This window comes from Citrus clementina, unplaced genomic scaffold, assembly GCF_000493195.1.
Source record: "Citrus clementina cultivar Clemenules unplaced genomic scaffold, Citrus_clementina_v1.0 scaffold_3, whole genome shotgun sequence".
Taxonomy (NCBI): domain Eukaryota; kingdom Viridiplantae; phylum Streptophyta; class Magnoliopsida; order Sapindales; family Rutaceae; genus Citrus; species Citrus x clementina.
The window spans coordinates 15933989-15959832 of NW_006262339.1; the positions used below are offsets into that span (position 1 = coordinate 15933989).

Sequence of the window (25844 nt, forward strand, 5' to 3'; positions counted from 1 at the left end):
TCATTTCTGTCCATACTTTCGCCTCAGAATATCAGTTATTATGGGAAACTGAAGTAACCGACTTGATTGTCACGGAGTACCGTTATCCGCCACTTCACCGGGGTAACAAACTAAAGCACACAAATAGAAAAACAAATTAAAACACACAATTAAAATCGTCCTCTTATTGAATTTACCTCAAGCTCCAACTGGATGTCGTAAACACTTCTCTCAATGTCTCTGAGTTGGCGTTCTAAACCCTCAACATAGGCTACTAACTCTGGTGGTTGTAGAGCCCAAATGCGTTGTGTTTTACAAAATTGAATCTGCCTTTTGAGATGAGTTTTGACACGTTGAAGTGGTTTAAGAATGTTCAGGAGGAACGGTCTAAGTATGAGACTCATGATTAAAAATGATAAGAGAAAACTTAATGGTAAAATAAACACACTTATGCAAAAACAATTTCAATTAGCAAAAGAATAATAATAAAAAGAAAGAAAGAAAAATCAAATCAACGAAAAGAAAAGAAAATCAATTCAAATTTGGTGGGTCACTCAAATTTATTTCGGTGTCTTCGTCATGTGGTTGGTACTCTAGATATGGCTTTAATCTTTGACCATTAACTTTAAACGTGACACCGTTCTTTGGGTCCTTAATTTCAATTGCCCCATGTGGAAAAACAGTATGAACAATAAAGGGACCAGACCAACGAGAGCGTAACTTACCTGGGAATAGGTGCAAGCGAGAATTAAATAAAAGCACTTTCTGACCTGGAGTGAACAATTTTCTCATAATTTGCTTATCATGGAAGACTTTCATTCGTTGCTTGTAAATCTTGGCATTTTCGTATGCATCATTGCGAATTTCTTCAAGTTCTGCCAACTGTAATCTTCTTTCTGAGCTGGCTTACTACATGTCAAAATTGAATTTCTTGATGGCCCAATACGCACGATGCTCGAGTTCCACAGGTAGGTGGCAAGCTTTTCCATACACTAGCCTGTAGGGTGACATCCCAATCGGGGTCTTGAAAGCCGTTCTATATGCCAATAATGCATCATCAAGTCTTAATGACCAATCTTTCCTGTCTGGCCTCACCGTTTTTTCTAATATGTGCTTTATTTCTCGATTGGATATCTCAACTTGGCCACTGGTTTGCGGATGATACGGAGTTGCCACTTTGTGTGTGATTGAATACTTTGTCAAAAGAGCTTTGAATGCTTTGTTACAAAAGTGGGCACCACCATCACTGATTATCACTCGAGGGAATCCAAAGCGTGAAACAATGTTGCTTTTTAAAAATGCTATCACCACCTTGTGATCATTGGTCCTACATGGAATAGCTTCTACCCATTTTGATAGATAGTCAACAGCAACCAATATGTATTGATGACCAAAAGACGGGGGAAAGGGTCCCATGAAGTCGATACCCCATACGTCAAAAATCTCAACCACTAAAATTGGATTTAGTGGCATCATGTTCCTTCGCGTAATGCTCCCCATTCGTTGACACCTATCACATGAAGAACAGAAAGTGTAAGCGTCTCGAAATATAGATGGCCAATAGAAACCACATTGTAAAACTTTAGTCGCTGTTTTCTTAGCACTGAAATGGCCTCCACAAGCTTGTTCATGGCAGAATAAAAGGATATTCTGAATTTCACTTTCTGGGACACATCGTCTAACAATTTGGTCTGCACAATACTTGAACAAATACGGGTCATCCCAAAAGAAATTCTTTATCTCTGCAAAGAATTTAGCCTTATCTTGCTTGGTCCAATGCTCTGGAAGTTTACCTGTAACAAGATAATTAACTATATCAGCATACCAAGGTAATACTTCCACATTCATTAATTGTTCATCTGGAAATGACTCATTCAATGGTAATGATTCTGTAATTGTGTCAAAATGGAGACGAGAGAGGTGGTCCGCCACAACATTTTCTGTCCCTTTTTTATCTTTGAATTCCAAGTCAAATTCCTGCAAAAGTAACACCCAACGAATTAGTCTAGCTTTTGCATCTTTCTTTGTGAGAAGATATTTAAGAGCAGCATGATCTGTGAATATAATTATTTTACAACCAATGAGATAAGATCGAAATTTCTCCAATGCAAACACTACTGCTAGCATTTCTTTTTCAGTAGTTGAATAGTTCAACTGTGCATCATTCAATGTCATACTAGCATAGTAAATAACATGCGGAATTCGATCAACTCTTTGTCCTAATACTGCTCCTACTGCATAGTCAGATGCATCACACATGAGCTCAAATGGTAAGCTCCAGTTTGGGGGCTGAATTATGGGTGATGATGTCAACAAATGCTTTAATTTTTCAAATGCCACAAGACATGAATCATTAAAGACAAAAGGTGCATCCTTAGCAAGTAAATTGCATAAGGGTCTAGAAACTTTGCTAAAATCTTTAATGAAACGTCTATAGAAACCAGCATGCCCAAGGAAAGATCTTACTTCTCTGCCTGTTTTGGGTGGAGGAAGATTAGAAATGAGATCCACCTTGGCTTTGTCAACCTCAATACCTTTGCTCGAAATGATGTGACCGAGAACAATACCTTGTTTTACCATAAAATGGCATTTCTCCCAATTTAAGACCAAGTTCTTCTCGATACATCTCTGCAAAACTAGTGTTAAATGATGTAAACATTGATCAAACGAGTCACCAAAGACAGAAAAGTCATCCATAAAGACTTCAAGAAATCGTTCAACCATATCAGAAAAAATGCTTAGCATGCATCGTTGAAATGTAGCAGGTGCATTACATAATCCAAATGGCATTCTCCTATATGCAAATGTGCCAAAAGGGCAAGTGAAAGTAGTTTTCTCTTGATCTTTTGGTGCTATGGGAATCTGATTATATCCTGAGTAGCCATCTAGAAAGCAATAAAATTCATGGCCTGCTAATCCATCAAGCATTTGATCAATAAATGGTAAAGGAAAATGGTATTTACGTGTGACAGAATTCAACTTCCTATAATCAATACATACACGCCATCCTGTAGTTACTCTAGTGGGTATCAATTCATTATCAGCATTCGTAACTACTGTGACTCCTGACTTTTTGGGGACAACTTGTACAGGACTGACCCATGAACTATCAGAAATTGGGTAAATAATACCTGCGTCTAATAGTTTAAGGACTTCAGTTCTAACAACTTCTTTCATATTAGGATTTAACCGACGTTGCATTTCCCTAGTAGTTTTAGCATTTTCATCAAGGTGAATGTAATGCATGCAGTCTACTGGGTTTATACCTTTAATGTCTGCTATGGTCCATCTTAATGCCCCTTTGTGCTCTTTCAAAACATCCAACAACTTACCTTTTTGTTCGTCATTGAGGGATGCTGAGATGATTACCGGTAGAGTACTTTCTTCTCCCAAAAATGCATATTCCAATGTATTGGGTAATGATTTGAGCTCGAGTTTCGGTGGTGATTCTGATGATGGGATGAGTTTCTTCTCTGATGGTGCTAGTTGTTCAACTCTTGACTTCCATTTATTAGTGTCCATAGATGGTGCTGAGTCAAGCAGGGCGTTGACCTCATCAACCGATCTGTCAATATCAAAATCAAAACCAAAGTGAGTTAAACATGTTTGTAAAGGATCATCACTAAGGTTTGAAACAAAAGTATCATCAACTAATGCTTCAATTAAATCCACATCAACAATTCCATCATCTGCATTGTGAGGTTGTTTGGCAATGTTGAAGATGTTCAGTTCCATAGTCATGTTGCCGAAGGACAACTGCATATTTCCAGTCTTGCATTGAATGTGAGCATCCGCAGTTGCCAAGAAAGGTCGGCCTAGAATAATGGGGATGTGCTTCCTTGAATCCTGTATTGGTTGAGTGTCAATTACAATAAAATCAACAGGAAAATAAAACTTGTCTACCTGGATAAGCACGTCCTCCACAATACCACGAGGTATTTTCGTGGACCGATCTGCAAGCTGTAACACCACTAGAGTTGGGTGTAATTCTCCCAGTCCAAGTTTCACAAATACTGAATAAGGCAACAAATTTACACTAGCTCCTAAATCCAACAAAGCATTCTCAATTGTGCGGTTCCCTATACTACATGAGATAGTGGGGGAGCCTGGGTCTTTGCATTTTAAAGGAATTTTATGTTGGAGTATAGAACTAACGTTTTCTATTAAAAATGCCTTCTTTTGAACATGCATATTTCTCTTTTTAGTACAAAGGTTTTTAAGAAACTTAGCATAAGATGGAACTTGTTTAATAGCATCTAGCAAAGGGATGTTAACACTTACCTGTTTGAAGATTTCAAGAATCTCACCTGTGGATTTTCCCTTCTTTCCTTTCGCTAACCTCTGAGGAAATGGAGTTTTAGGAACATATTCTCGTGGGTTGGTTTCTTCTTTTTCCTCCGGTGGTGAGTCCTCAACATTCACAAGTACGATTTGATTTTCTTTTGTCACCGGCATCTCCACTTTGTTGTCGACTTCTTTTCCTTTTCGCAAGGTCATGACTGCTTTGACTTCTCCATGCTGCTGTGGTGAACTGGTACTTGCTTCATGCACTCCTTTAGGGTTAGACACTGGTTGACTTGGAAATTTGCCTTTCTCAACAGTCATTGCCAAGGTCTGAACTGAAGAAGCAAGTTGTCCCACCATCTTCTCGAGGCTTGAAACTGATTGAGCTTGTGAGTTGAAGCCTGCTCTCAACTCATTTCGTAGTCCATCAATGGTGCGGTTCTGTTGCTCAATCGTGGAGTGAGTAACATTCCTGAAATTCTGGAATGCATCCTCCCATGGTCTAGGTTGAGAGTGGTTTTGGTTCTGATTGTATGGTCTAAATGCTGGCTGAGAGGCTTGAGGATTTTGTGGAATTGGTGGAGCTGGAGCTGCTGGTCCGTTCTGTTGGAATCCTTAAGACCATGAAAAATTGGGGTGGTCTCTCCATCCAGGGTTATATGTGTTAGAGTATGGGTTGTAATTCGATGGTTTTCTCATTACACCTATGGCATTGGTTTGATCTGAGTATGAGTCATGGTCATGTGGCTCTGTTGATTTAGCAATCGATAATGATGCTATTTGTCGAGAGACCTTCAATTATCGCTTTGACTTCTTTAATTTCTGAACTTGATTCGCCAATGTGAACCTCATTTACTCCCTTAATTCTTCTAGTATTCCTGAGTGATCGACTCCGTTGTTGGGAATTATCCGCTTGTCGCTGGAAGAATTCCCAAATCTCTGATGCACTTTTTGACATTAGCTCTCCTCCACTTGTTGCCATTAGCCATTCTTGCACATTCGGCAATAATCCCTCCAAAAATTATTGGCATTGGTGCCATTTCTCGTACCCATGATGTGGACACTTCAAGAGTAGCCCATTGAATCGCTCCCATGTCTCGAAAAATTGCTCGTCCTCTCTCTGGGTAAACTCCGAGATTTCCCTGCGAATAGCATTGGTTTTATGCACTGGGAAATATTTATTCAAAAATTTCGTTACCATTTGTTCCCATGATGAAATGCTATTAGCAGGTAAATATTTAACCATGAACGAGCTCTATCTTTTAAAGAAAATGGGAATAATCTAAGTTTAACATCATCATCTGAAAAATTCTCATATTTAAATGTTTGACAAATTGCATGAAAATCATTCAAATGATTATATGGGTCCTCATTTTCTAGGCCATAGAATGTGGGGAGACAATTTAGCACACTAGGTTTTAGTTCAAAACTCCTAGCAGCTACATTTGGGTATCTTATGCATGATGTGCTCAAATTAGCTAAGGGACTAAAATAGTCCTTAAATGGCCTCTCCTGTGGTGCTTGTAAATCCATTTTATTTTTAATTTGTTTGTGTGTGCGAAGTGTTTTTTCTAATTCAAGGTCTATAGGTTCAAGATTAGGTAATAATGACCTACGACCATGCATGCAAAACAAATAAAATAAAAATAAGGATGAGAACAAAACAAATAAAAATAAAGAAGAGGGAGAAATTACGATACTAACCTTCTTGCGCTATTAAAACCTTTCTATAAAAATACACAAAAACAAATACGTGAAATAAATTAACTAAAAATTAAATTAATAAAATAAACAAAAAAAATTACAAAGAAAAATAAATTGAAAATTAAATTATAGAATTTTAAAGAAGAGAAAAAATAAAAGAAATACTAACCTTTAAATGTAGATTCACTCTTTTTTTTCTCTTTTTTTTATAATAAAAAAAAATACAAGAAAACAAATAAAAGAAATTATTCACAAAAATTAATCCTATTAATTAAAATTACTTACCTCCCCGGCAACGGCGCCAAAAACTTATTGTGTAAATTTTAATGTACTCGCAAGCGCACGAATCTATTATAGTATAGATCAATGGTGACGAGTGTCGATCCCACGAGGAGGTGGATTTTAATTGTGTAGAATTAATTTTGTGAATGGGTGATTGGATTTGTGGTGGAAATGATTTGGAATATGCTACAACTTAAATTAAAATGGCGAGAATAAATTCTAAAATTGGTATTGAAATGACGAGAAGAAATTGAAGAGAATTCTATTGAAATGACGTACTTGGGTATCTGGATCCGTATCAACATGCATCATGGGCTAAATAATCCTTATTAATGCCAATTAAATCATGAGGGGGGAATCCACACCTCATGAACCACGCTCTAATCAATATGGTGCTAAGGGCTTATCGTGCCAAATAATAATAACCTTGTCCTAGGGGGCCGGTGAAACCAAGGCGGTACTAGACAAGAATATTATTATTTGTCGACGAGAAGTCAAAACATCCAAAAAAACTAGAGGGGAAGAGAAAATAAATTTACCAAATTAAGCCCATGACACATATTGAGACTTCACCTTCAACCCAAGCTTGAAAGAAAATTAGCCACTCATAATTAAACTAGGGGCAAAATGGGAATTTATTAAAATACGAAGAAAATACAAGATGGATAAAGAATTACAGAAAATGGATCCCAAAAATGGATTCAGAGATATCAAATTAGGGGGGGAGGCCCCCTTTTTATAGATACATGGAGTAAATCATGGCCATCGGATTAAAAACAGTTTGGACGCTCAGGATTGCGCCACGTCATCAGTCAACAGTCCACGGTTTGACCACGCGGATGAACAGTAACGCGGTTTGACTCGGATGAACAGTAACACGGTTTGGTTGAAAATAATCCTGTGTGATGCATGTACCGTACGCGAGATTTTTCATCCACTGATATGCTGCCGCGTCACCATCAACAGTACATAAGAATTTTAGCCCAACAGGATCATGACACCTCATCAGTCAATGCCACATCATTGGTCAATGCCACGTCATCGATCCGTCTATGTGAACAGTGTTGTGAACAGTAACGTAATTAATACCGTACACGTGAATAGTACCGTACATATGAATAGTGCCATTTTTCCTTTTATGCTCCTCTTAAGGTTTTCGACTGTCCTGAGTTCAAAGTGATGTCCGTTTTGCCGTCTGATCTCTCCTTTATTGTGAAATGACTATAATGCCCCTAAAATACATAAAATACTTAATTAAAATAAAACACATGTAATTAAATCACAAGAAGGTTAAATACATAAAAGTAAGGGTTGTTAGTAAGACTTGAAATGTAAAATGACGGTTTTCTCCTTTATAAATATGCATTTTCTAACACTCAACACTTGCCCTACTCATCGTTACCTGCAATGTAAGGATTTTGTGAGCTAATTCCCAGTAAGATAACACTTTGATGCATGTATAAATTATTATTCATATGGATGATCATATTAAGTTTTTAAAAGAACTTAGAAAATACAGAACAACTTTATTAGAGCCCTGATTAGTTGATCTTTTGGGCGTTACGTATCGCCGTCCCCAAAAGATTTCTTTTTACTTAGCTTGGAGGGTTTGTCCTCCTTAAAAACTTTGCCACCTGGTAGTACAACCACTCATTTTTCATAAAATCATTTTATGAAACGTCTTCTTCATAAAGCAATCCATGATATGCATGCATCCAATGCAACTTCTGTCATAATATTTGAAGTTCTTAGATGCACAACATAATCAACACACAACACCATTTAAGGATAACAATCTTTAATATAGGCGGCAGTACCGTCCATACAGAGATTAAACAAAATGGAATTATAGTATAGGCCGCAGAGCCGACCATAACATAATTAAGTATCATAGATTAGGCGGCATAGCCGACTATATAAGGATAAGTAAGAATTTACTATAATATAGGCGGCATTGTGTTGAGTGTTAGAAAATGTATATTTATAAAGGAGAAAATCATCATTTTACATTTCAAGTCTTACTAACACCCTTACTTTTGTGTATTTAAGCTTTTTGTGATTTAATTACGTGTGTTTTATTTTAATTATGTATTTTATGTATTTTAGGAGCATCATAGTCATTTCACAATGAACGAGAAATCAGACGGTAAAATGGACATCACTTTTGAACTCAGGACAATCGAAAACCTTAGAAGGATCATAAAAGAAAAAAGGTCACTGTTCACATGTACGGCACTATTCACATGTACGGTATTGTCCATGTTACTGTTCACGACACTGTTCACATATACGAAACGATGATGTGGCATTGACCGATGATGTGGCATTGACTGATGAGATGTCACGAGGAGAAAATTCTTATGCACTGTTGATCGGTGACGTGGCAACATGTTAGTGGACTAAAAATTGCGCGTACGGTACATGCATATACACAGGATTATTTTCAACCAAACCGCGTCACTGTTCAAGCCGGTTGACTGTTCAAACCGCGTGGTCAAACCGTGTCACTGTTCAAACCACGTGGTCAAACCGCGTACTGTTCACTGATGACGTGGTGCAATCCTGAGCGTCCAAACTGTTTTTAATATGATGGCCATGATTTACTCAATGTATCTATAAAAAGGGGGCCTCCCCCCTTAATTTGGCATCTCTGAATTCATTTTTGGGCTCCATTTTTTTGTAATTCCTTCTCCATCTTGTATTTTCTACGTATTTTAATAAATTTTCATTTTGCCCCTAATTCAATTATGAGTAGCTAATTTTCTTTCAAGCTTGGGTTGAAGGTGAAGTCTCAACATGTGTCATGGGCTTTATTTGGTAAATTTGCTTTCTCTTCCCCTCTAATTATTGTGGATGTTTTGACTTTTCGTCGACAAATAATAATAATCTCTTCTATATACCGCCCTGGTTTCACCGGCTCCCTAGTATAAGGTTATTATTATTTAGCACGATAAGCCCTTAGCACCATATTGATTAGAGTGTGGTTCATGAGGTATGGATTTCCCCCTCATGATTTAATTGGCACTAATAAGGAATATTTAGCCCATGGTGCATGTTGATACGAATCTAGATACCCAAGTGCATCATTTCAATATATTTCACTTCAATTCATTTCCGTCATTTTAATTTAAGTTTTAGAATATTCCAAATCATTTCCACCACAAATCCAATTACCCAATTTAAAAATTAACTCTACACGTAATTAAAATCTACATCCTCGTAGGATCGACACTCGTCACCATTAATCTATTCTACAATAGATTCGTGCGCTTGCGAGTTCAATAAATTTGCACAACACATAGCCGTCCGTGTAGAAATTGAGATCATAACAAATCACATCATAATAGTCATCACAAGATTAAGAATTAATTAAAGTGGAAGTTAAGTATAAAAAGAATTTTTTCCTTACACTGCAGTTGAAGTGTTACCTCTTGACCTTGACTTTTCTAGACCTCTCTAAATTGAGGATTTCTGTACTCTTGATGTTATGACTTAGAATAGAGAGGGTAAAATTTCTAGATTGCATTAAAAATTAAAGGGGGTAGGGGGTATTTATAGGATTTCTTAAGGCTAATGAATGACTAGAATTTTGCCACCATAACTCTTGATCAATGGTTGAGATTGTCCTTCATAAATACCTTATTAAATTCTAGAATTCTTAACTCTCTCTACAAACTTCTCTACATCATCACTTATGTCACTGCTTACGTCATCATTACTTATGTTAAAATAAATTCTATTACATTTAAGTGAGAAAATTGTATCTCACATATTGAGACTAATAGAGCTTATTATTATCTACGGTTGATAGTTTCAATAGAAATTGATGATAGAATTGATATATCATGTGCATGTTTGGTGGTGGCGAATGATCGTTTAACCAAAGTTTTCATCATTATTATTTCTTTCTCCTTTAATTAGAGTTTTTATTAAATTATTGTTTTCGTAGTTTTAATTTCTTTATTTCCTGCTATTTAGTTAAAATTTCATAAAAACCTCCCCTTTATTTATAGTTGGCATTTTCTTTAGTTAGATTAATTTTTATTATTATTATTATTATTATTATTATTATTATTATTATTATTATTATTATTATTATTATTTTAAGTCCTGCTTTAAAGTTGACAACAAATATAACTCACATAGTCTTCATGGGATCGATCATTACTCGCTCTATACTAGTTGTTTTATATTATTTGCAAGGTTTTATAGTCGATGCACCCTAACGACACTACCACCAAACTTTCATATGATTGGGGGTTTTAGTGTTTAATTTTAATTTCAATTTCACTTTATTTGGGGCCACCCTTTTCTTTTTTTGAATTTAAGTCTTATAGAATTTGTGGAGATTATTGTTTGGGTTTCATGGTAAAATTAAATTTATAGTAAAAAATGGCTGAGATATAATTTTGTTTCCACATATTTATTAATTTTATTTCCCTTAACGTATATTTTTTGGTTTGAAATCAATCATTCTTGACCTCATTCTTGTAGTTGGAGATGAATTTCAATTGGCTACATTTCATCTTAGGATTAGCTAGAGGACAACAAATTCAAGCTTTGCGTAGTCTATGAGTTTGCCTTCCTATTTTATGTTTCGAGAGAAAGTTCCACAAACATATCTAGCATTTGTTTGACCCAAAAAACGTTTTGACTCTAGTGTTGACTTGTTAGCAAGTATTAGGCTTTAGACAATGATCTCTACTATAGATAGTGGTGTAGGAGTTGATGATGTTCACAACATAATAAAGAACTTTTGTTAATGAATATCTAAGAGACTAATCCAGTGGTGAGCTCTAAAGAAACCCTAATTGGGCCTGGACTTTAAGGATAATGTTTTGAGATTTCCATATCCTAAAAGATAGGATTTAAGATTCTATAATATGTTTCTAAGAGTGATGTTGTGTTGGAGAAGATCTTGATACCTTTTCTCGCTGGTTTTATATACAGTTACTTCGATTAAGAATAGGTCTATGAGGTAAAACCTTAATCCTATTAGTTAAGAAATTGATCCCTACAAAATAGTTGGAATCCTTGACGAAAAAGGTAAGTGATGATTATCATGAGGAATATATTGTCTTTCCTTTCTTTGGATGAGGTCATGATTCTTTTAGAATTGGATTACCTTTCCTACCACCGGACAACATGAATTGTGTGGATAGGCTATATTTAGGATAAAATTAGGATTTAGTGAGTCTTCTAGAAGGTCTTTTAGGTTAGGCCTAAGATTACATCAAAGTAATGATCTTTATGTAGCCCAAATATGGGTAGTGCACTAATGGGTTGTTTAAGTCACTTATGGGCTTTATAGGGTTATTGATTCTCTATTAGCCCATTCTATAAGGCATGCCCTTCTAGGCAAAGGTCCTCTAAATGGACTTAGTTAAGAGTTTAATATAAATTGAACTCTGAACACATCTATGTCTTGTAAACCACAACCTAAATTGGATGTCGTAATATAGTGGCTTGAGTCTACTATAGTATCAATTTTTAGATAATAACAAAAACTTACATAGTCTGGTCCACCACTTTAACATAAGTCGGTGTCCATGACCATTCAAATATTGTCATTTGGATAGGTTAGTGGATTCAGTATGGGACCCACCAACTTTAACATTGTAAAATATTTATTTAAAAACAATAAATTATGCCCCATTATCCGATGGCAAGCTTTTAGTGATTATGCTCAAGTGGTGCACCCGACTCATATAAGTAGCTAACCTTAATTACAAACTTATATGAGGGTTTCTAAAATATTATGTCTTTAGTGTAATAAGTTGTTGCACCTCACAAATAATCTAAATTATAGCTCAATACTTGAATTATTATTTTTTTTTTTGGAAACTAATTGAATAACCTTTAACAAATCCGACTCTACCACCAATAAAGACAAATTATTCTCACCAGTGAGTCATTTGGACAGGTTAGTGGATTCTATTCTGGACCCACCCACTTTGACATTGTAGAATAGTTATTTAAAACAATAAATTAGCAGGTCTCAATGTGGGATCCACTTTATCTATCTAAATTACAAGCTTCTACTGATCATGCTAAGGTGATGCGCCCAACCCATATAAGTAACTATAACTTAATTAAAAACTCTTAGTATATGAGAAATTCTAAAAACAATATGTCTTTGGTGTAATTAGTTGTTGCACCTCCAAAATAATCCAAAATATAGCTCAATACATTAATGATTCTTTTTTTTCTAAATAATTGAATAACCCCTAACAAATCCGACTGTACTAGCAATAGAAAAACTATATTCTCATGAGTGGGTCATAAGCTTAAATCCGCATCTAAAATATTTAATTATGTTAAGAAATATGTCGCATTTTTCAATAAGGCTTTATGTTATGAAAATACTAGGAAATATGTCTCCTAAGATACTTTCTTATTTAGAAGGATTCTTATTTTAGGAATAAGTAATTTCCTTTTAGGACTTAACTTATTCAAAGAGGAATACAATTTGCATAAGGAAATGAATACTTCTCTTGCAAAAAAATATTCTCTATATATAAGGATGTTAGGTTAACTTGTTTGTATGAATTTAGAATATTCAATTTTCTTTGCAAGTAAACAGTAAGTTTATTAATAGATTAGGTGTTATCAGGGTTTTGAGTGTTGCCTCTGACCTTCAAAGAGGATGAACGTTGTGAGCATCTAGAAAAGAATACCACCAGATGAAATGTTGTTCTCTCAAACGACATCACCTGGAAATGCATAATGGATTTTTTCTTTGTCCATTTGGCAGTGATGGTTTTTCCAATATAAGAGTTTCCATGTAAATTCTTGTGTTGTATGATTAATTTTATTCTTCTTTTTTGTTTTCTATTTGCTATTTGTTTGATTTTTTTTTGCTTGAAGAATCATAGTTTGGATTATTGTCGTAAACAAATTAATCTTTGACCCATAATTAATTGTTGACCCATACTGTTCTAAATAATTAATCTTTGACCCATAACATTAAGAGTGAAGTTGTCTTTTGGAAGCACGATCAACGACCAAAAATTATAAACAAGCCTTAATTTGTTAGAAATTCGATATTGAACATGTGTACTTGGAGTTTCAAATACATTTTGTAATTATACATTTTCGATTCCCCCAATTATGTAAAATTGATGTTTTATGCTTCTAACACGTAATTTGATATTGATAGAAGAAGTTGCATGGACACAAGACGATAAAAAGCCAAAACACAAAACTAATACCATAGTGTATAGGGGGGATTGCCACTTTCCCCCCTACAGTAATTAACATATACCATTTACACTCTTTCTGTTTTTATAATGGCCAAAAACCCCACTGACAACATAAGTTTACAATATTACTCTTATTTTTAATTACTCTTTTATTTACATTTGTTATAAATTAAATAAATTGTATGAATAGAAACTAAATAAAAAATTAAATATTAAAAACAAGAAATTTATGTTTTGATATGAGCAAAAGAATTAATAATAAATTTTTTTTCTTGTAATTATTTATTTTGTGAACATTTTCTTATAATAAACATTTTGTAATATTTTAAAATTAAATGTAAAAAGTATAGGCAAAATATTTTATTATTTATCTTATAATAAATTTTTATTTGTCATTCAAATTTTCTTATAACAATTTTTTTATCATTTTATAATAACTTTCTTATACATTTATTATAAGAAAATTTTCACAAAATAAATAAGTACAAGAACAAAATTTTATTATTAATTTTTTTTCTTATATCAAAACATATATTTCTTATTTTTAATGCTTAATTTTTTATTTAGTTTCTATTCATGTGATTTATTTAATTTATAATAAACATAAATAAAAGAGTAGTTGAAAATAAGGATAATATTGTAAACTTATGCTATCAGGGAGGTTTTTGGCACTTATAAAAATAATAAGAGGAAAATGGTATATGTTGATTACTGTACGGAGAAAATTGGCAATCTCCCTAGTGTATAGCACCAAATAATAACTGCGTTTTATTCCATGCACAAGTTATGAATAACACTCGAACCATCACCTCGAACAAAACGTCAAAACAAAAATCCACATAGCATGCTGTGAATTGCCTCGACAGAAACCACCAACCAAACCAATATATGACAAAATACGTAACTACAGCAAATTAAAGAGAATCTACCAATGGGAACCGACAAATTTTATGAATATATTTCTTTTCTTCTTCTGAAACTTATTGTAAGAAATAAATCAGCAACACCAATATATTTTTTTGGTCCTTCTTCATTATGTTATTCACCCACTAGCATCAATATTTTTGCTTGTTTTCTTTGAATATCATAATAATAACACTTAATTTCAGTTAGTGAATTCCAAATGAGAAACTTGGTCACCAGTAAAAGTAGTAGAAGTACTGTTGGAAGAACACCACGGATCATCTGTGATGAACTGCATCCATGAATCATCTTTGTCTTCCTCATCAATGCAAGATGATGAATTTATTGGAACATCTGGTGACATTGTTTCACATTCAATGCTGATTCCATGACTTTGCTGCGAGTTCTCCATTAAGGATGATGATAAACCACTACATTGCCCGTGCTGATCTTCCATTTCAGAGCAAATTCCATTTTTCTTGAATACTCGACACAATGCATAAGAATCCTGCCAAAAACAGCCAAATATAATTAGTAAAATATATGTCAAAAATTGAATACTGAATAAAATAGTAACAAATTAATAACATTATTGCATGCATTAGTGGAACCTTAACATTGGATTGTGAGAAACATACAAAGTGATCTTTATGTGTATTTCAGCTAGCCATATATGTGCTTTTGCACCTATGTCACCCGATTTTGAGTAATAATAAAGGTAAGAACTGGTGATTAGTGTGTTCTGTTCTTCGTCCTTAAAGAAACTTCAGAGGAAAAAAAAAGGTTCAAATTTAGCTTGTAAAGGGTAAAGGTCTTAAACCAAATCCTTGTTGATAGCAATGCCTAGAGTCAAGATATGAAAGTGAAGAGTCAATGTTTTAGGTTGATCCTAGTGGGTAGTGGCAAGTAGATATATTGTTTCCAAATAATAGACGTCCAAATGAGGTATCCTAATGCAACTTAATTATCAGAAGTCAACCTATAATTTTTCCTGTTGAGTTGTGTCCCACATTAAATAGTAAAGGAAGTTACTTGGGTTTGTAAGTAAGATAAGTCACTCCACCCAATAGGTTAATCTTTTGAATTTGATACCTAGAAAGTATAAATCCTAGGACAAGTCTCCCAACAATTGCTGTCAGAACTAGACTCTAGTAACCAGAATATAGCGGCGGAACAACTCAAGATTGTTGACCGGGGTCCAATAGTGTGGGGTGGGGAGAGTTACTTGGATTTATAAGTAGAATAGATCACTCTACCCAATAAACTAGTTTTTTGGATTGGATACCTAAAAATCTTAAGTTAAGCCCCTCAACATTACCGTTATCATCGAAAAACATTCTGTAAATTAGTAACAACTTTTTTATTCTACTAAATACATAAATTGTACACACAACAAAAAATTGTTACGAATTAAAAAAAAAAGTGATTATTTTACTTACAAATGCTGCAATATAATATAGTCACGCACAATTAGCTCATAAATTGTACAGACAACAAAAAATTATTACAAATTAAAAAAAAAAGTGATTATATTACTTACAAATGCTGCAATATAATAGAGTCACGCACAATTAGCTCATGTTGATATTAGATAATAAATATGGAACGTGAAACAAATTAAAATAGGAAAATGAAGGCTAGGTTAACCAATGAGATATTCAGATCAGGGCATGCCTCTAGATTTTGATATTCGTTGGCTTATTTTGGTGTTTGGAATAAAGTAAAAAAGCAGCCGACAACATTCTTCACCATGAAAGTGATGGAGAAGCCGCTTTTTGGGTTTGCTCTAGCATATAAACAGCCTAAATGATTTACATAAGACATTTTTGACAGAATCTACAATCATAGATCAGAGAGTTTTAAAAAAGATAAAGTATGTTGAATCAAATTTAATACAAGTCGTGGCTTCTGAGGGGATACTGTTTTTGTCTCACTAAAGAAAAACAAAATCGAAGTTTAGCCAATATTTCCAACTTAAGAGATCAAAGATCTATTCTAGAGCAAGCAACGAATATGTCAGCGATTTTTGTATCTGATTTTTATTGCAAAAACAAAACAATTAAAAACAATTAAAAGACATGAAATGTGAGGGAACAGTGACGCTGGCTTCTTACTTTCCATGCACGTCATGCACTTTTCACGTTTGGAGATTTCATCATTACCGTATATCATTGATGCTGCCTAATCCTAAAATTTAATTGAACAATTTTCCAATCATCCATTTTACTAATCATTTTTTTACAAATAGCGAAGGCCTAAATATGAATGACCCTTAATTAATTCTTCCCACTACTCTATAAGAACATTTTACATTGTAAGAGTTTTAATTTATCTACGATGATGATGAAATAATGAACTCCAATGATAAAGTTAATTTTTTTGTCCTTATCTTCTTTGAGTTGAACTCAAATGGTCAGTTAAATAAATTTACATGAAAAATACACGATCAAGCCCTTAGGTGAATAGAGGAAACTTTAACTTACTTTATGTACTTTGTACCATAAAGAAATGATTAAAAAAATACTTTTCTCAATGGTTACGGCATACATTCAACTGAATTTTATGCCTTGAGAGATAAAATTATTAAGACTTATTAGTTCACCTGCAACTCAACCGAGGTCATATAATTGTCAAAATTAATGAAACAAACTAAAAGAAAATAAAATTATTACAGACAAAAGTTTGCAAATTTAGAATTTTAAAAGACAGAATTTGTTTCGTAAGATGGAAGAAGATATTCAAAAACAAGTAATTGGCTGAGAGTCGACAACCGCTTCTATCCAAAAAAAGTTAATTGTAGCTAAAATTATGTGTGTTTAATTTTTATTTTCATAGTAAATTCAAAGTTGATCTTTTAACCATAGGATGGTATGAAGAAAGCCAATGATTTGGAAATTAAAATGTTCTGTAAGCTAGCCAGGACTGATTAAAAAGAATTATACATACGATGATGATGATAATCATATAAATTAATTAATCAGTAAATATATATGTGTGTGTGTGTATAAAGATTGAGTAATGATAAATTTTATAATGTACCAACTACCTGAATTCCAGCAGAGATATCGTCACATTCTTTGTCATCAAGGCGATATTCATGCATGACCCAATCAGTTCTAATTCCCTGAGGAGCTCGCCCCCTGTAATAAACTAGCGTTTTCTTCATTCCAATGGCTCGACTCTGGTACGTAACTCTCCGGTCTTTGCCGGTCGATTTCCAGTATCCGGCTCTCGTTGCTCTATTTGTTCTGAACCCATTCGGATATTTCCGATCTCGCGGTCCGAAGAAGTACCACTCTGGATCTCTACTTGGTAAAAATGATTTTTCTACAATAATGCAAATGAAATTACGACAAGAAAATATTATAGTAAGTTGTAATGAGAAATTAATACAAGAGATATACATCAAACAGAAATTAATTAGTAAAGACCTGCTAATTCCCAGGGCTCACATTTGTAAAGATCAACTTCAGGGATAATGTCAAGTTCGATCTCTTGGCCGTTTATTTTTCTCTTCAGATAATAATTCACAAGCTCTTCATCCGTCGGATGAAATCTAAAACCAGGAGGTAATCCTACAGGTGCCATTTTAATTTGTTGTGATTTTCCGACCTTATGATTGAGCACTTGCTCTCTGTGCAAAGTGTAGTAGTTATACTCTTTTCTTTTTATCTCTACAACTATCATGACTTGTAATTCATAAATAAAGGATTCAAAGTCCCCTTCTCTTTGGTTCATTTTCACTTTGCCTTTTAAAGATTCTTAGACAAACGTTTCTTGCAAGCCCTTTCTTCTTTCTCATAAAAATAATGCTTCGAGTTCTTTATCCATTAACTCTTCCACATCTTTCCAACTCTAATAACCGCCTATTTATATATTCTTGAACATCGGTTCATATGTATGTGGTGGTCCATGCACGCCATTGGGTTTATGCATGCTGCTATTTAAGTCCATATGTATATACATATATGGAATATGAAACAAAGAGAAATAGGTTTACGCACGCCGTTAGGTTGATGTTTATGTTTTTTCTTTATTATTTATTGGGTTCCTCTATGATGCTGTAATTTTTTTACAGCATCAATAATGTTTTTAATTGTGTACCATTGGATTTAATCAATGGTACACAATATTTGTACTAAAAAAAAATTTAAAAATAATGGTAAACGTGTAATGGGTGGAGAATTTTGTAAAATAACTATGATCATCCTTAGAGTTTGAAACAATTTCACTTAAATAGCATATTGTATTTAAAATTATTTTTCAATCCTCCTTTAAATTTGAAATGTGATAATCTTTTTTAAATAAATCTTCCAAAATCTATTACCATTAAGTATAAAATATAATGGTAGGTTATTTAATACAAATCAAATAAATAAGTTGCAATTGAAAATTTTATATATGATATAATAGTAATAAATAACACAACTAAGTACATATACTTAAGTAAATATCATAGTTACATCAATAAACTCATTGTTGAGATTGCTTGTAACATAAAAATTACTTGATCACACATGTTTTAATAAAATTTAATATCGTATATTAAAATATTCATTATTTTATATAATATTAAGGGTCATTGTATAATTGATCATGAAGTATGTATTATTTTTAATACCCATTTAACATACTTATTCTCTTAACTTTATATTTATCTTACAATTAATATCCTTACATGATAGGAATTTTATGTTTTATAAGCCTATATATTTTCATTTTAATTTCAAATATCACTTTGTTAATTTCACAAAAGTTAAATCTAATATATATTCCTAATGAGCTTTAGTTTATGAACCGTGAAAAATTATTTTATTGATATCCTTAGATTGTAATTATAAAATTTTATGTTATTAAGAATCATTACTTTTGTTGTGATAATTAATAGTGACAATAAATAAAATATTGCCTCCAATAATATTTACGTTGGAAAAAAAAGTGAAGAATATCATGTATATTTTTAGATTTTTATTAACATGGTAGGAAATTATCTCAGCCTTATAAAATTTAACTTTCACAAGTTTGTTTTCATTTTATTTTCAAATGTCACTTTGTTAATTTCATAAAAGTTAAATCTAACACATATTCCTAATTAACTTTAGTTTATGAATCATGAAAGATAATTTTATTGTTACTCTTTGATAGTAATTATAAAATTTTTATGCTACGAAGAGTCATTACTTTTATTATGATAATAAATAGTGACAATAAATAAACTATTACAACAAATAATATTTAATGGACAAAATGAGGAAAAAAATCATTGTATGTTTTTATATTTCTATTATAAAGATATGGTTTGGAATACTTTAACTTAAAATTATGGCACAATATTTGACCCACTAATATCTCATACTCTAATGGTTGATATTGAAAGTCAAAGCAACATTTTATAATGTTATATCCTCCACCATTGAATCGCATGAAATAAATAGTTTAATTTTTTGATAAAAATTTAAATCATAATATTTCTCACTCTATAGTTATATAGACATATATTTTTCAATAATAATTGGTGAATAAAATATTTCTCATTTGTTATGACTCATATAGTATTATTAATAAAACACATATAAAATAGTTTATTGCAATGCTTTCTATTATCATTATTGTTTAGGTATTAATGGTTTGTAATTAAATTCATACAATACAAATTATTACAAGACTTTGTGTTAAATAACCTACTTGATATTATATTTTATACTTAATGGTAACTGATTTTGAAAGATTTGTTTAAAAGAGATTATCATATTACAAATTTAAAGGGGGGCTGAAAAGTAATTTTAAATAAATATACTATTTAAGTGAAATTGTTTCAAACTCTAAGGGTGATCACAATTATTTTACAAAAATTATCCACCCACTTGAACGGTTACCATTATTTTTAAATTTTTTTAGTACAAATACTGTATACCATTGATTAGATCTAACGGTTCACAATTAATACATTATTGATGCTGTAAAAAACTTTACAGCATCATAGAGGAACCCTTATTGTATATGTACAGACATTCACACAAACGTGTATATATATATATATATTTTATATGTTTATATATATATCCCGGAGTAATTTAAGAGTCTCGGTCTGCCCCTGATCCCATGTTATTCAATAGAGATAGGTTTCAAAATTAAGGATATAATGGCACTCTTTTCTGTAGTTCAATCGGTCGTACTTTCTGTTTCTTTAAATCCCCACCCTATTATGAAATAATTGCTCGGGGAACAATCAATCTTCGATCTGTTTACATTTTTTTTCATAATCTGTACTTTTATCTCTTTCCTCTTCATTTTACAATCTTTCAAGATTTTGTCGTCAATCAAGTGGAAAAAGATGGTTTATCATTTGACATCTCTGAATTACTTTTGCTCTTTTGCTAGCTATGGCCTGTGTGGTAAAAGAAAAGCACTTCTATATTATCTAATTTATTACAGTTAATTTCTTTCAATTTGTTTTCTTTATATCCTGGGCTATTAGTATTATAAGCAGCTTCAACAATAAGGTCAACACAAAAGTGAAGGAACGAGATAACACACACACACACACACACACATATATATATATATATAGGCCATATGATGAGCATCTAAACAAGTGGCAGATTTATGAGATTCATTGAGTACTGTTAGAAGTGTGGACACTAATCGAACAGTGCCATGTGGCACGTGTACATGTTAAACTTAATTTTTTCTTCCACTTCACTCTCACATATACAAAATCCTCTTTCAGTTTTGTATTTTGATTCTTGATGAGGTCGGAAAGGTTATTAGCATTAGATCGCCGCAAAGTGATTCATTATCCTCATGTTTGAGCCATTTTTAATTGCAAAAAAAAAAACAGAAGGAAAAGAAAAAAAATGCAATAATGCATGTGAATTTTAAGATTTTTTATTTGACCTTACAATTAAAACTCTACTAATATTTATAAATATACTGAGACAATTTAGATAAGGTCTATTATGGCATAATCTATAAATATTGGAGGAAAACTTACTCCACTCATAGTGGAGGAAATGACTACTACCTAATTTTGGAATTACGAAGGGAGAAGAGTCCTAGCGTATATTGGAATAAAGAAGGGAGAAGAGTCCTAGCTATCATACGTTAGGACTCAAAACCAAGCCCTAAAAGTTCTTTTAAGGTATGGGTTACTTGTAATTAGAGATGGCCAATGGGCCGAACGGCACGTGGCATTGGCACTAACATGGCACGTGTCTGTACAACATGGCATGACACGAGCACGTTTCAGTGGGGCACGCGGCACGGCATGACATGCATGTGGGATGGGTCAGACTTAAAATTTTAGGCACGCAGGCCTTAAAAGCACGGCACGATGAAAAAGCCCGCAATAAGTACGTTTTATTCTTTAATGAAAGTAAACTTAAAATTTTATGATTTTACAAATAAATTGAAATTGAATTTTTTAAATTCATTTAATTCTTAGTTTCAAAAAAAAACTATAATTGATATCATGATTTTAATGAATAAAATTATAAATATCACAATTTTATAAATATGCATTAATATTATTGTGAACTATGATCTATAACTTTATGTAGGTCCAAGTTAACAATTAAGTTAACCCTTAAGAAAAATTTATTATTATTATTACTGTTAAGTATTAAAAAAATTCTAATACTATAAGGTCAAACTTAGTAATTAATATTACATTCTCTTACTATTATTAGTTTATTATTATTGAATATGGACTTGAGTTTTCAATTTTCGATTATATTAAATTTAATTAAAGGCATAGATCTCAAAAAGCACAAAGACCTAAAAAAATATGCCAACAGCTTAGAATGCACTCTTAAAAAATTAAAAAAAGAAAAGTTTATTGGGCTTTTTTTCTTAGGCACGGCATGGTATATGTGGGCACGGCACAAGTGAGTGTGGCACGTGTGCCGAGCCGGGCCTAAGCAAAAGACAAAATTGGCACGGCGTGAAACACATAGTGGGCACGACGCGACACGGGCACAAACACACATGAGCCCATTGGTCATCTCCACTTGTAATATCATATATTGCTGGTGAGAGAGTTCTTAAACTAGTTTATAAGTCATGAGGTCTCCTAAATAAGTAGACTATGGACATAATTGAATGCAAAACCAATAACAAAAAACCATAACAAATTGTGTGTCCAAAGCGAACAATATCAACTTATTTTTGTGGGTATGGTTTATTAAGGGGCAAAGAGCTCATTAGATCAGATTTCATGATTTTTTTTAAGAGAAAAATATTAGAGGGTTTAATTAGAAGTAGAGCTTCCAACCCTTTTAAAATTCTTATGAAACCCTTTTAATAGAGTTTTAATTAAAATTTACTATCATTTAGAATAAGTTACTAGATTCTAAATATACTTTCTCAAGAAAAAAATCTTATTATTAGGTAATATATTTCTTCATTGATTTTGATTTTGTAAAAAAAAATTTTAATTATATCATATATTAAGATTTAAAGGGGTCATTATTTATAAAGACATTTTAATTTAATTAAATTATAAAAGTCCTTTATGTAACTTTATCTAGTAATAGGGTGTCAAAAGCAATACTCTTTATTTGGAATAATAAATGTCTGTATTTACAATGCCATGCATGAGGGTTTTATTAGGAAAATAAAAGGGTGCTGATAGCGCTATTCTAAAACAAGGAAGCCACAAAAGCGCATCTTCATTTAAAGCCCATGAGAACCCCAAAAAATTGGAGAGTGAGAAATCCAAGAAGGACAAGAGTTGGACTATTGACACCCCTTTAAAACTTTTATCAAACTCTTATTTATATATTTGAAATTTCACCCTTCATACTTGAAAACAAACTAATTAAACCCCACGTTTCTTCCTCATAAGACACAACAAAACAAAAAAAAAATCACTGGTTTACTAAAAGTTATAATATTTGATTCTTTTATTAAAAAGAATGCCTAAAAATTTGTTCTCAATTATTTAAGTAAAAGTCTCTACAAGAAGGGGAAAAAATGATAAGTATCCACCGATAGCTAGTTTTTTCATACTTTTTAAAAATAAACTTTTTTTTTTGCAGAATTTCATCTGAAGTTTACATTTGTTGCACCTATCCATAGGGGTGGGTGTTTGAATTAGGTTTATCCGAACCGAACAGAAGTTTGCAACCCGTTTAGGTTGAAAATTCAAACCTGATCGAGTTGTATTTCGCTTCGGGTTAACCAAGAAAATTAAAAAAGTATATATAATTTAACAACGTTTTCATAGCCCTAACAACACGTCACAACTCCCAAATATACACTTATCAACCGCCACCTGACACCTCCACTTCTTTATTCTCTTTCTTATTTTTTTTCTTCTTTTCTTCAGCCACTGCCAAATATCATCTTCTTCTTTTCTTTTCTTCTTCTTTTCTTTCTTTTTTTCTTCTTCTTCATTTCTCCTTCTCTTTTTCTTCTTCTTCTTTCCTTCCGCCACTGCGAAACATCATCATCTTCTTCTTCTTCAATTCTTCTTCTCTTCTTTCCTTCCTTACTGCCAAACATCTTCTTCTTCTTCTTCTTCTTCTTCTTTTCTTCCTCCACTAACAAATATTTCTTCTTCTCTCTCTAATCTCCTATTAATTAATTATTTAGTAATTTCTTTAATTTTTAGTTAATTTCTTAATTTTCTTTTGTTAATTGTTGTTAATTTTTTTGTTAATTGTTAAATATAGAATTCTTTATGTTAATTGATTAGTTAATATATGAATAAGATTATGAGAAATTTGTTTCATATTTAGTTAATTATTTTTTTATGGAGATAAAATTAGGCTTTTTAATATGAATGAACTAGAATTTATAACCCGAACCAAAATCTTATTTGCCCACCCCTCCTGTCCACTTCCCTCTTCACTCAGTTAAGAGAATTAACAGAATATTGGTCAAATGACATTATTGCCCCTCAAACGTATAATATTCTCTTGCCCTAAATAAGGTAGAGTTACCGAAATAACCCTAAGTTGTGAGCACAATAACGCCACCAACCTCCTTGATCTTCTTCTTAGTGGTATAGAAACAAGCTTGGACTTGACAACGATGAGCTAGTTCTCTGATAAAACACCTTTGCCCAAAGCCTTAAAGTAGTCAAACTGAGTGACATTAATCATTGGAATGTTGCCCTTGCTGGCCTTTGCTTTCACGTCTTGTGGGAGTATGGACAAAATCTTGTCGATGTTGATGATGGGGTAATGGTACTTGTTGTGGAGCTTGTGGAATTACCTCATACCTACTATAGTAAAAAAAATTGAATGATACGTTTTGAAGAGGACTCTGTGGTGGTGCATGTCTCTGGCATTATTGCTACCTCCAAGATCCTTTTTGTATTTCCCGATATGACCATGAATGGCACTGAGGTGCCCTCTCTTCTTGTTGTTCTTCTTGAAACATGCGTCATTTTAGCAAAATCTACAAAGGATACGAGGTTAATATTGAGGTGGCAAAGTGACTTCGTAATTATATTTGTTTCCTCTTATTGAAAGCTTCCCAAGCCCCCTATGCCCACTTGTTCTAACAGCAATTACAGCAAGTCTTAGATTTGTTGCTTTCTTCTTATCCAAGCACATAGTAAGATAACCATTACCATCTTCATCGAATGAGACAATTTCAACATAATTAGAAACTGATGCAACCACTTCCTTCTCCAACTTCTCCAACTTGCAAATTTCAGGTGCACAAATATTGGTCAATATCATAAGCCATTTTTGGGAGACACTCGCAACGAAACTCTAGACCACTTTTGCCATTTTTTCCGTTTCTAACTTATTTTTTTCTACTCGAGTCAAATGACAATTTTATCCATATGACATCAGCAAGGTCTTAATAGGTGACAATAGAAATAGACGGGTGCAACACAATGTAAACTTCAAGTGGAATTCTCCAAAGAAAAAAAGGATGTGTATTTTTTGAAAAAGTATGAAAAAATAAGTGGTCAGTGGATAATTGCTTAAAAAAAGAAGTATATTCGAAATATAAACAAATGAATATCAAAATATTTTTTTCATCTATAATTTGAGAAATGCACAAATAATTTTTTATTATGAGAGATAATACAAATGTAAAGGAAGATTCATTAGCAACTGAAGAATTTAAGAACAAGCTTTAAAATGTTCTAGTTATGAAGAGAGAATGAAATGGAGCCCTATGAGAGAGAGTGAGATTGGGGTTTTTAGAGAAAAAAAAATGTGGGATTATAACTGCAATTATAGGGGGGGTTTTTAGACTGAAACCGATATTTTAATAGCTTTAAATGGGATATCCTCATAGAAAAAAAAAAGGGGGTATCCTAAGAAGTGGGGTTTTATAAGGATTTTTATAAGGTGCAAATAGTACCACTTTAAGGATAAAATGAGTAAAAGGCAAGAAAAAAAAACAAAGAGAAAGAGTAGAGAGAGAATATTACTATTAAAAGTAGGAACTACACAAATTTACTCTCTATACCTAATAACTCATTAGACACGGTATTAAAATTTTAAGATTATATTTTTACTTTAA

The 25844-nt window shown here is 32.7% G+C and overlaps 1 protein-coding gene and 1 pseudogene across 1 annotated transcript; both read right to left on the bottom strand.

Moving 5' to 3' along the window:
* Nucleotides 1–14512: 14512 nt before the first annotated feature.
* On the bottom strand, nt 14513–18016 carry LOC18050292 (NAC domain-containing protein 86). The gene is made up of 3 exons (XM_006441277.2): nt 17786–18016; nt 17401–17681; nt 14513–14862 (listed from the first exon to the last, which is right to left on the bottom strand). The coding sequence occupies exons 1-3, from the start codon at nt 17940–17942 to the stop codon at nt 14557–14559; spliced, it is 744 nt and encodes a 247-aa protein (XP_006441340.1). The 5' UTR covers nt 17943–18016; the 3' UTR covers nt 14513–14556.
* Nucleotides 18017–24308: 6292 nt separating this feature from the next.
* On the bottom strand, nt 24309–25045 carry LOC112099617 (annotated as a pseudogene).
* Between the last annotated feature and the right edge of the window lie 799 nt (nt 25046–25844).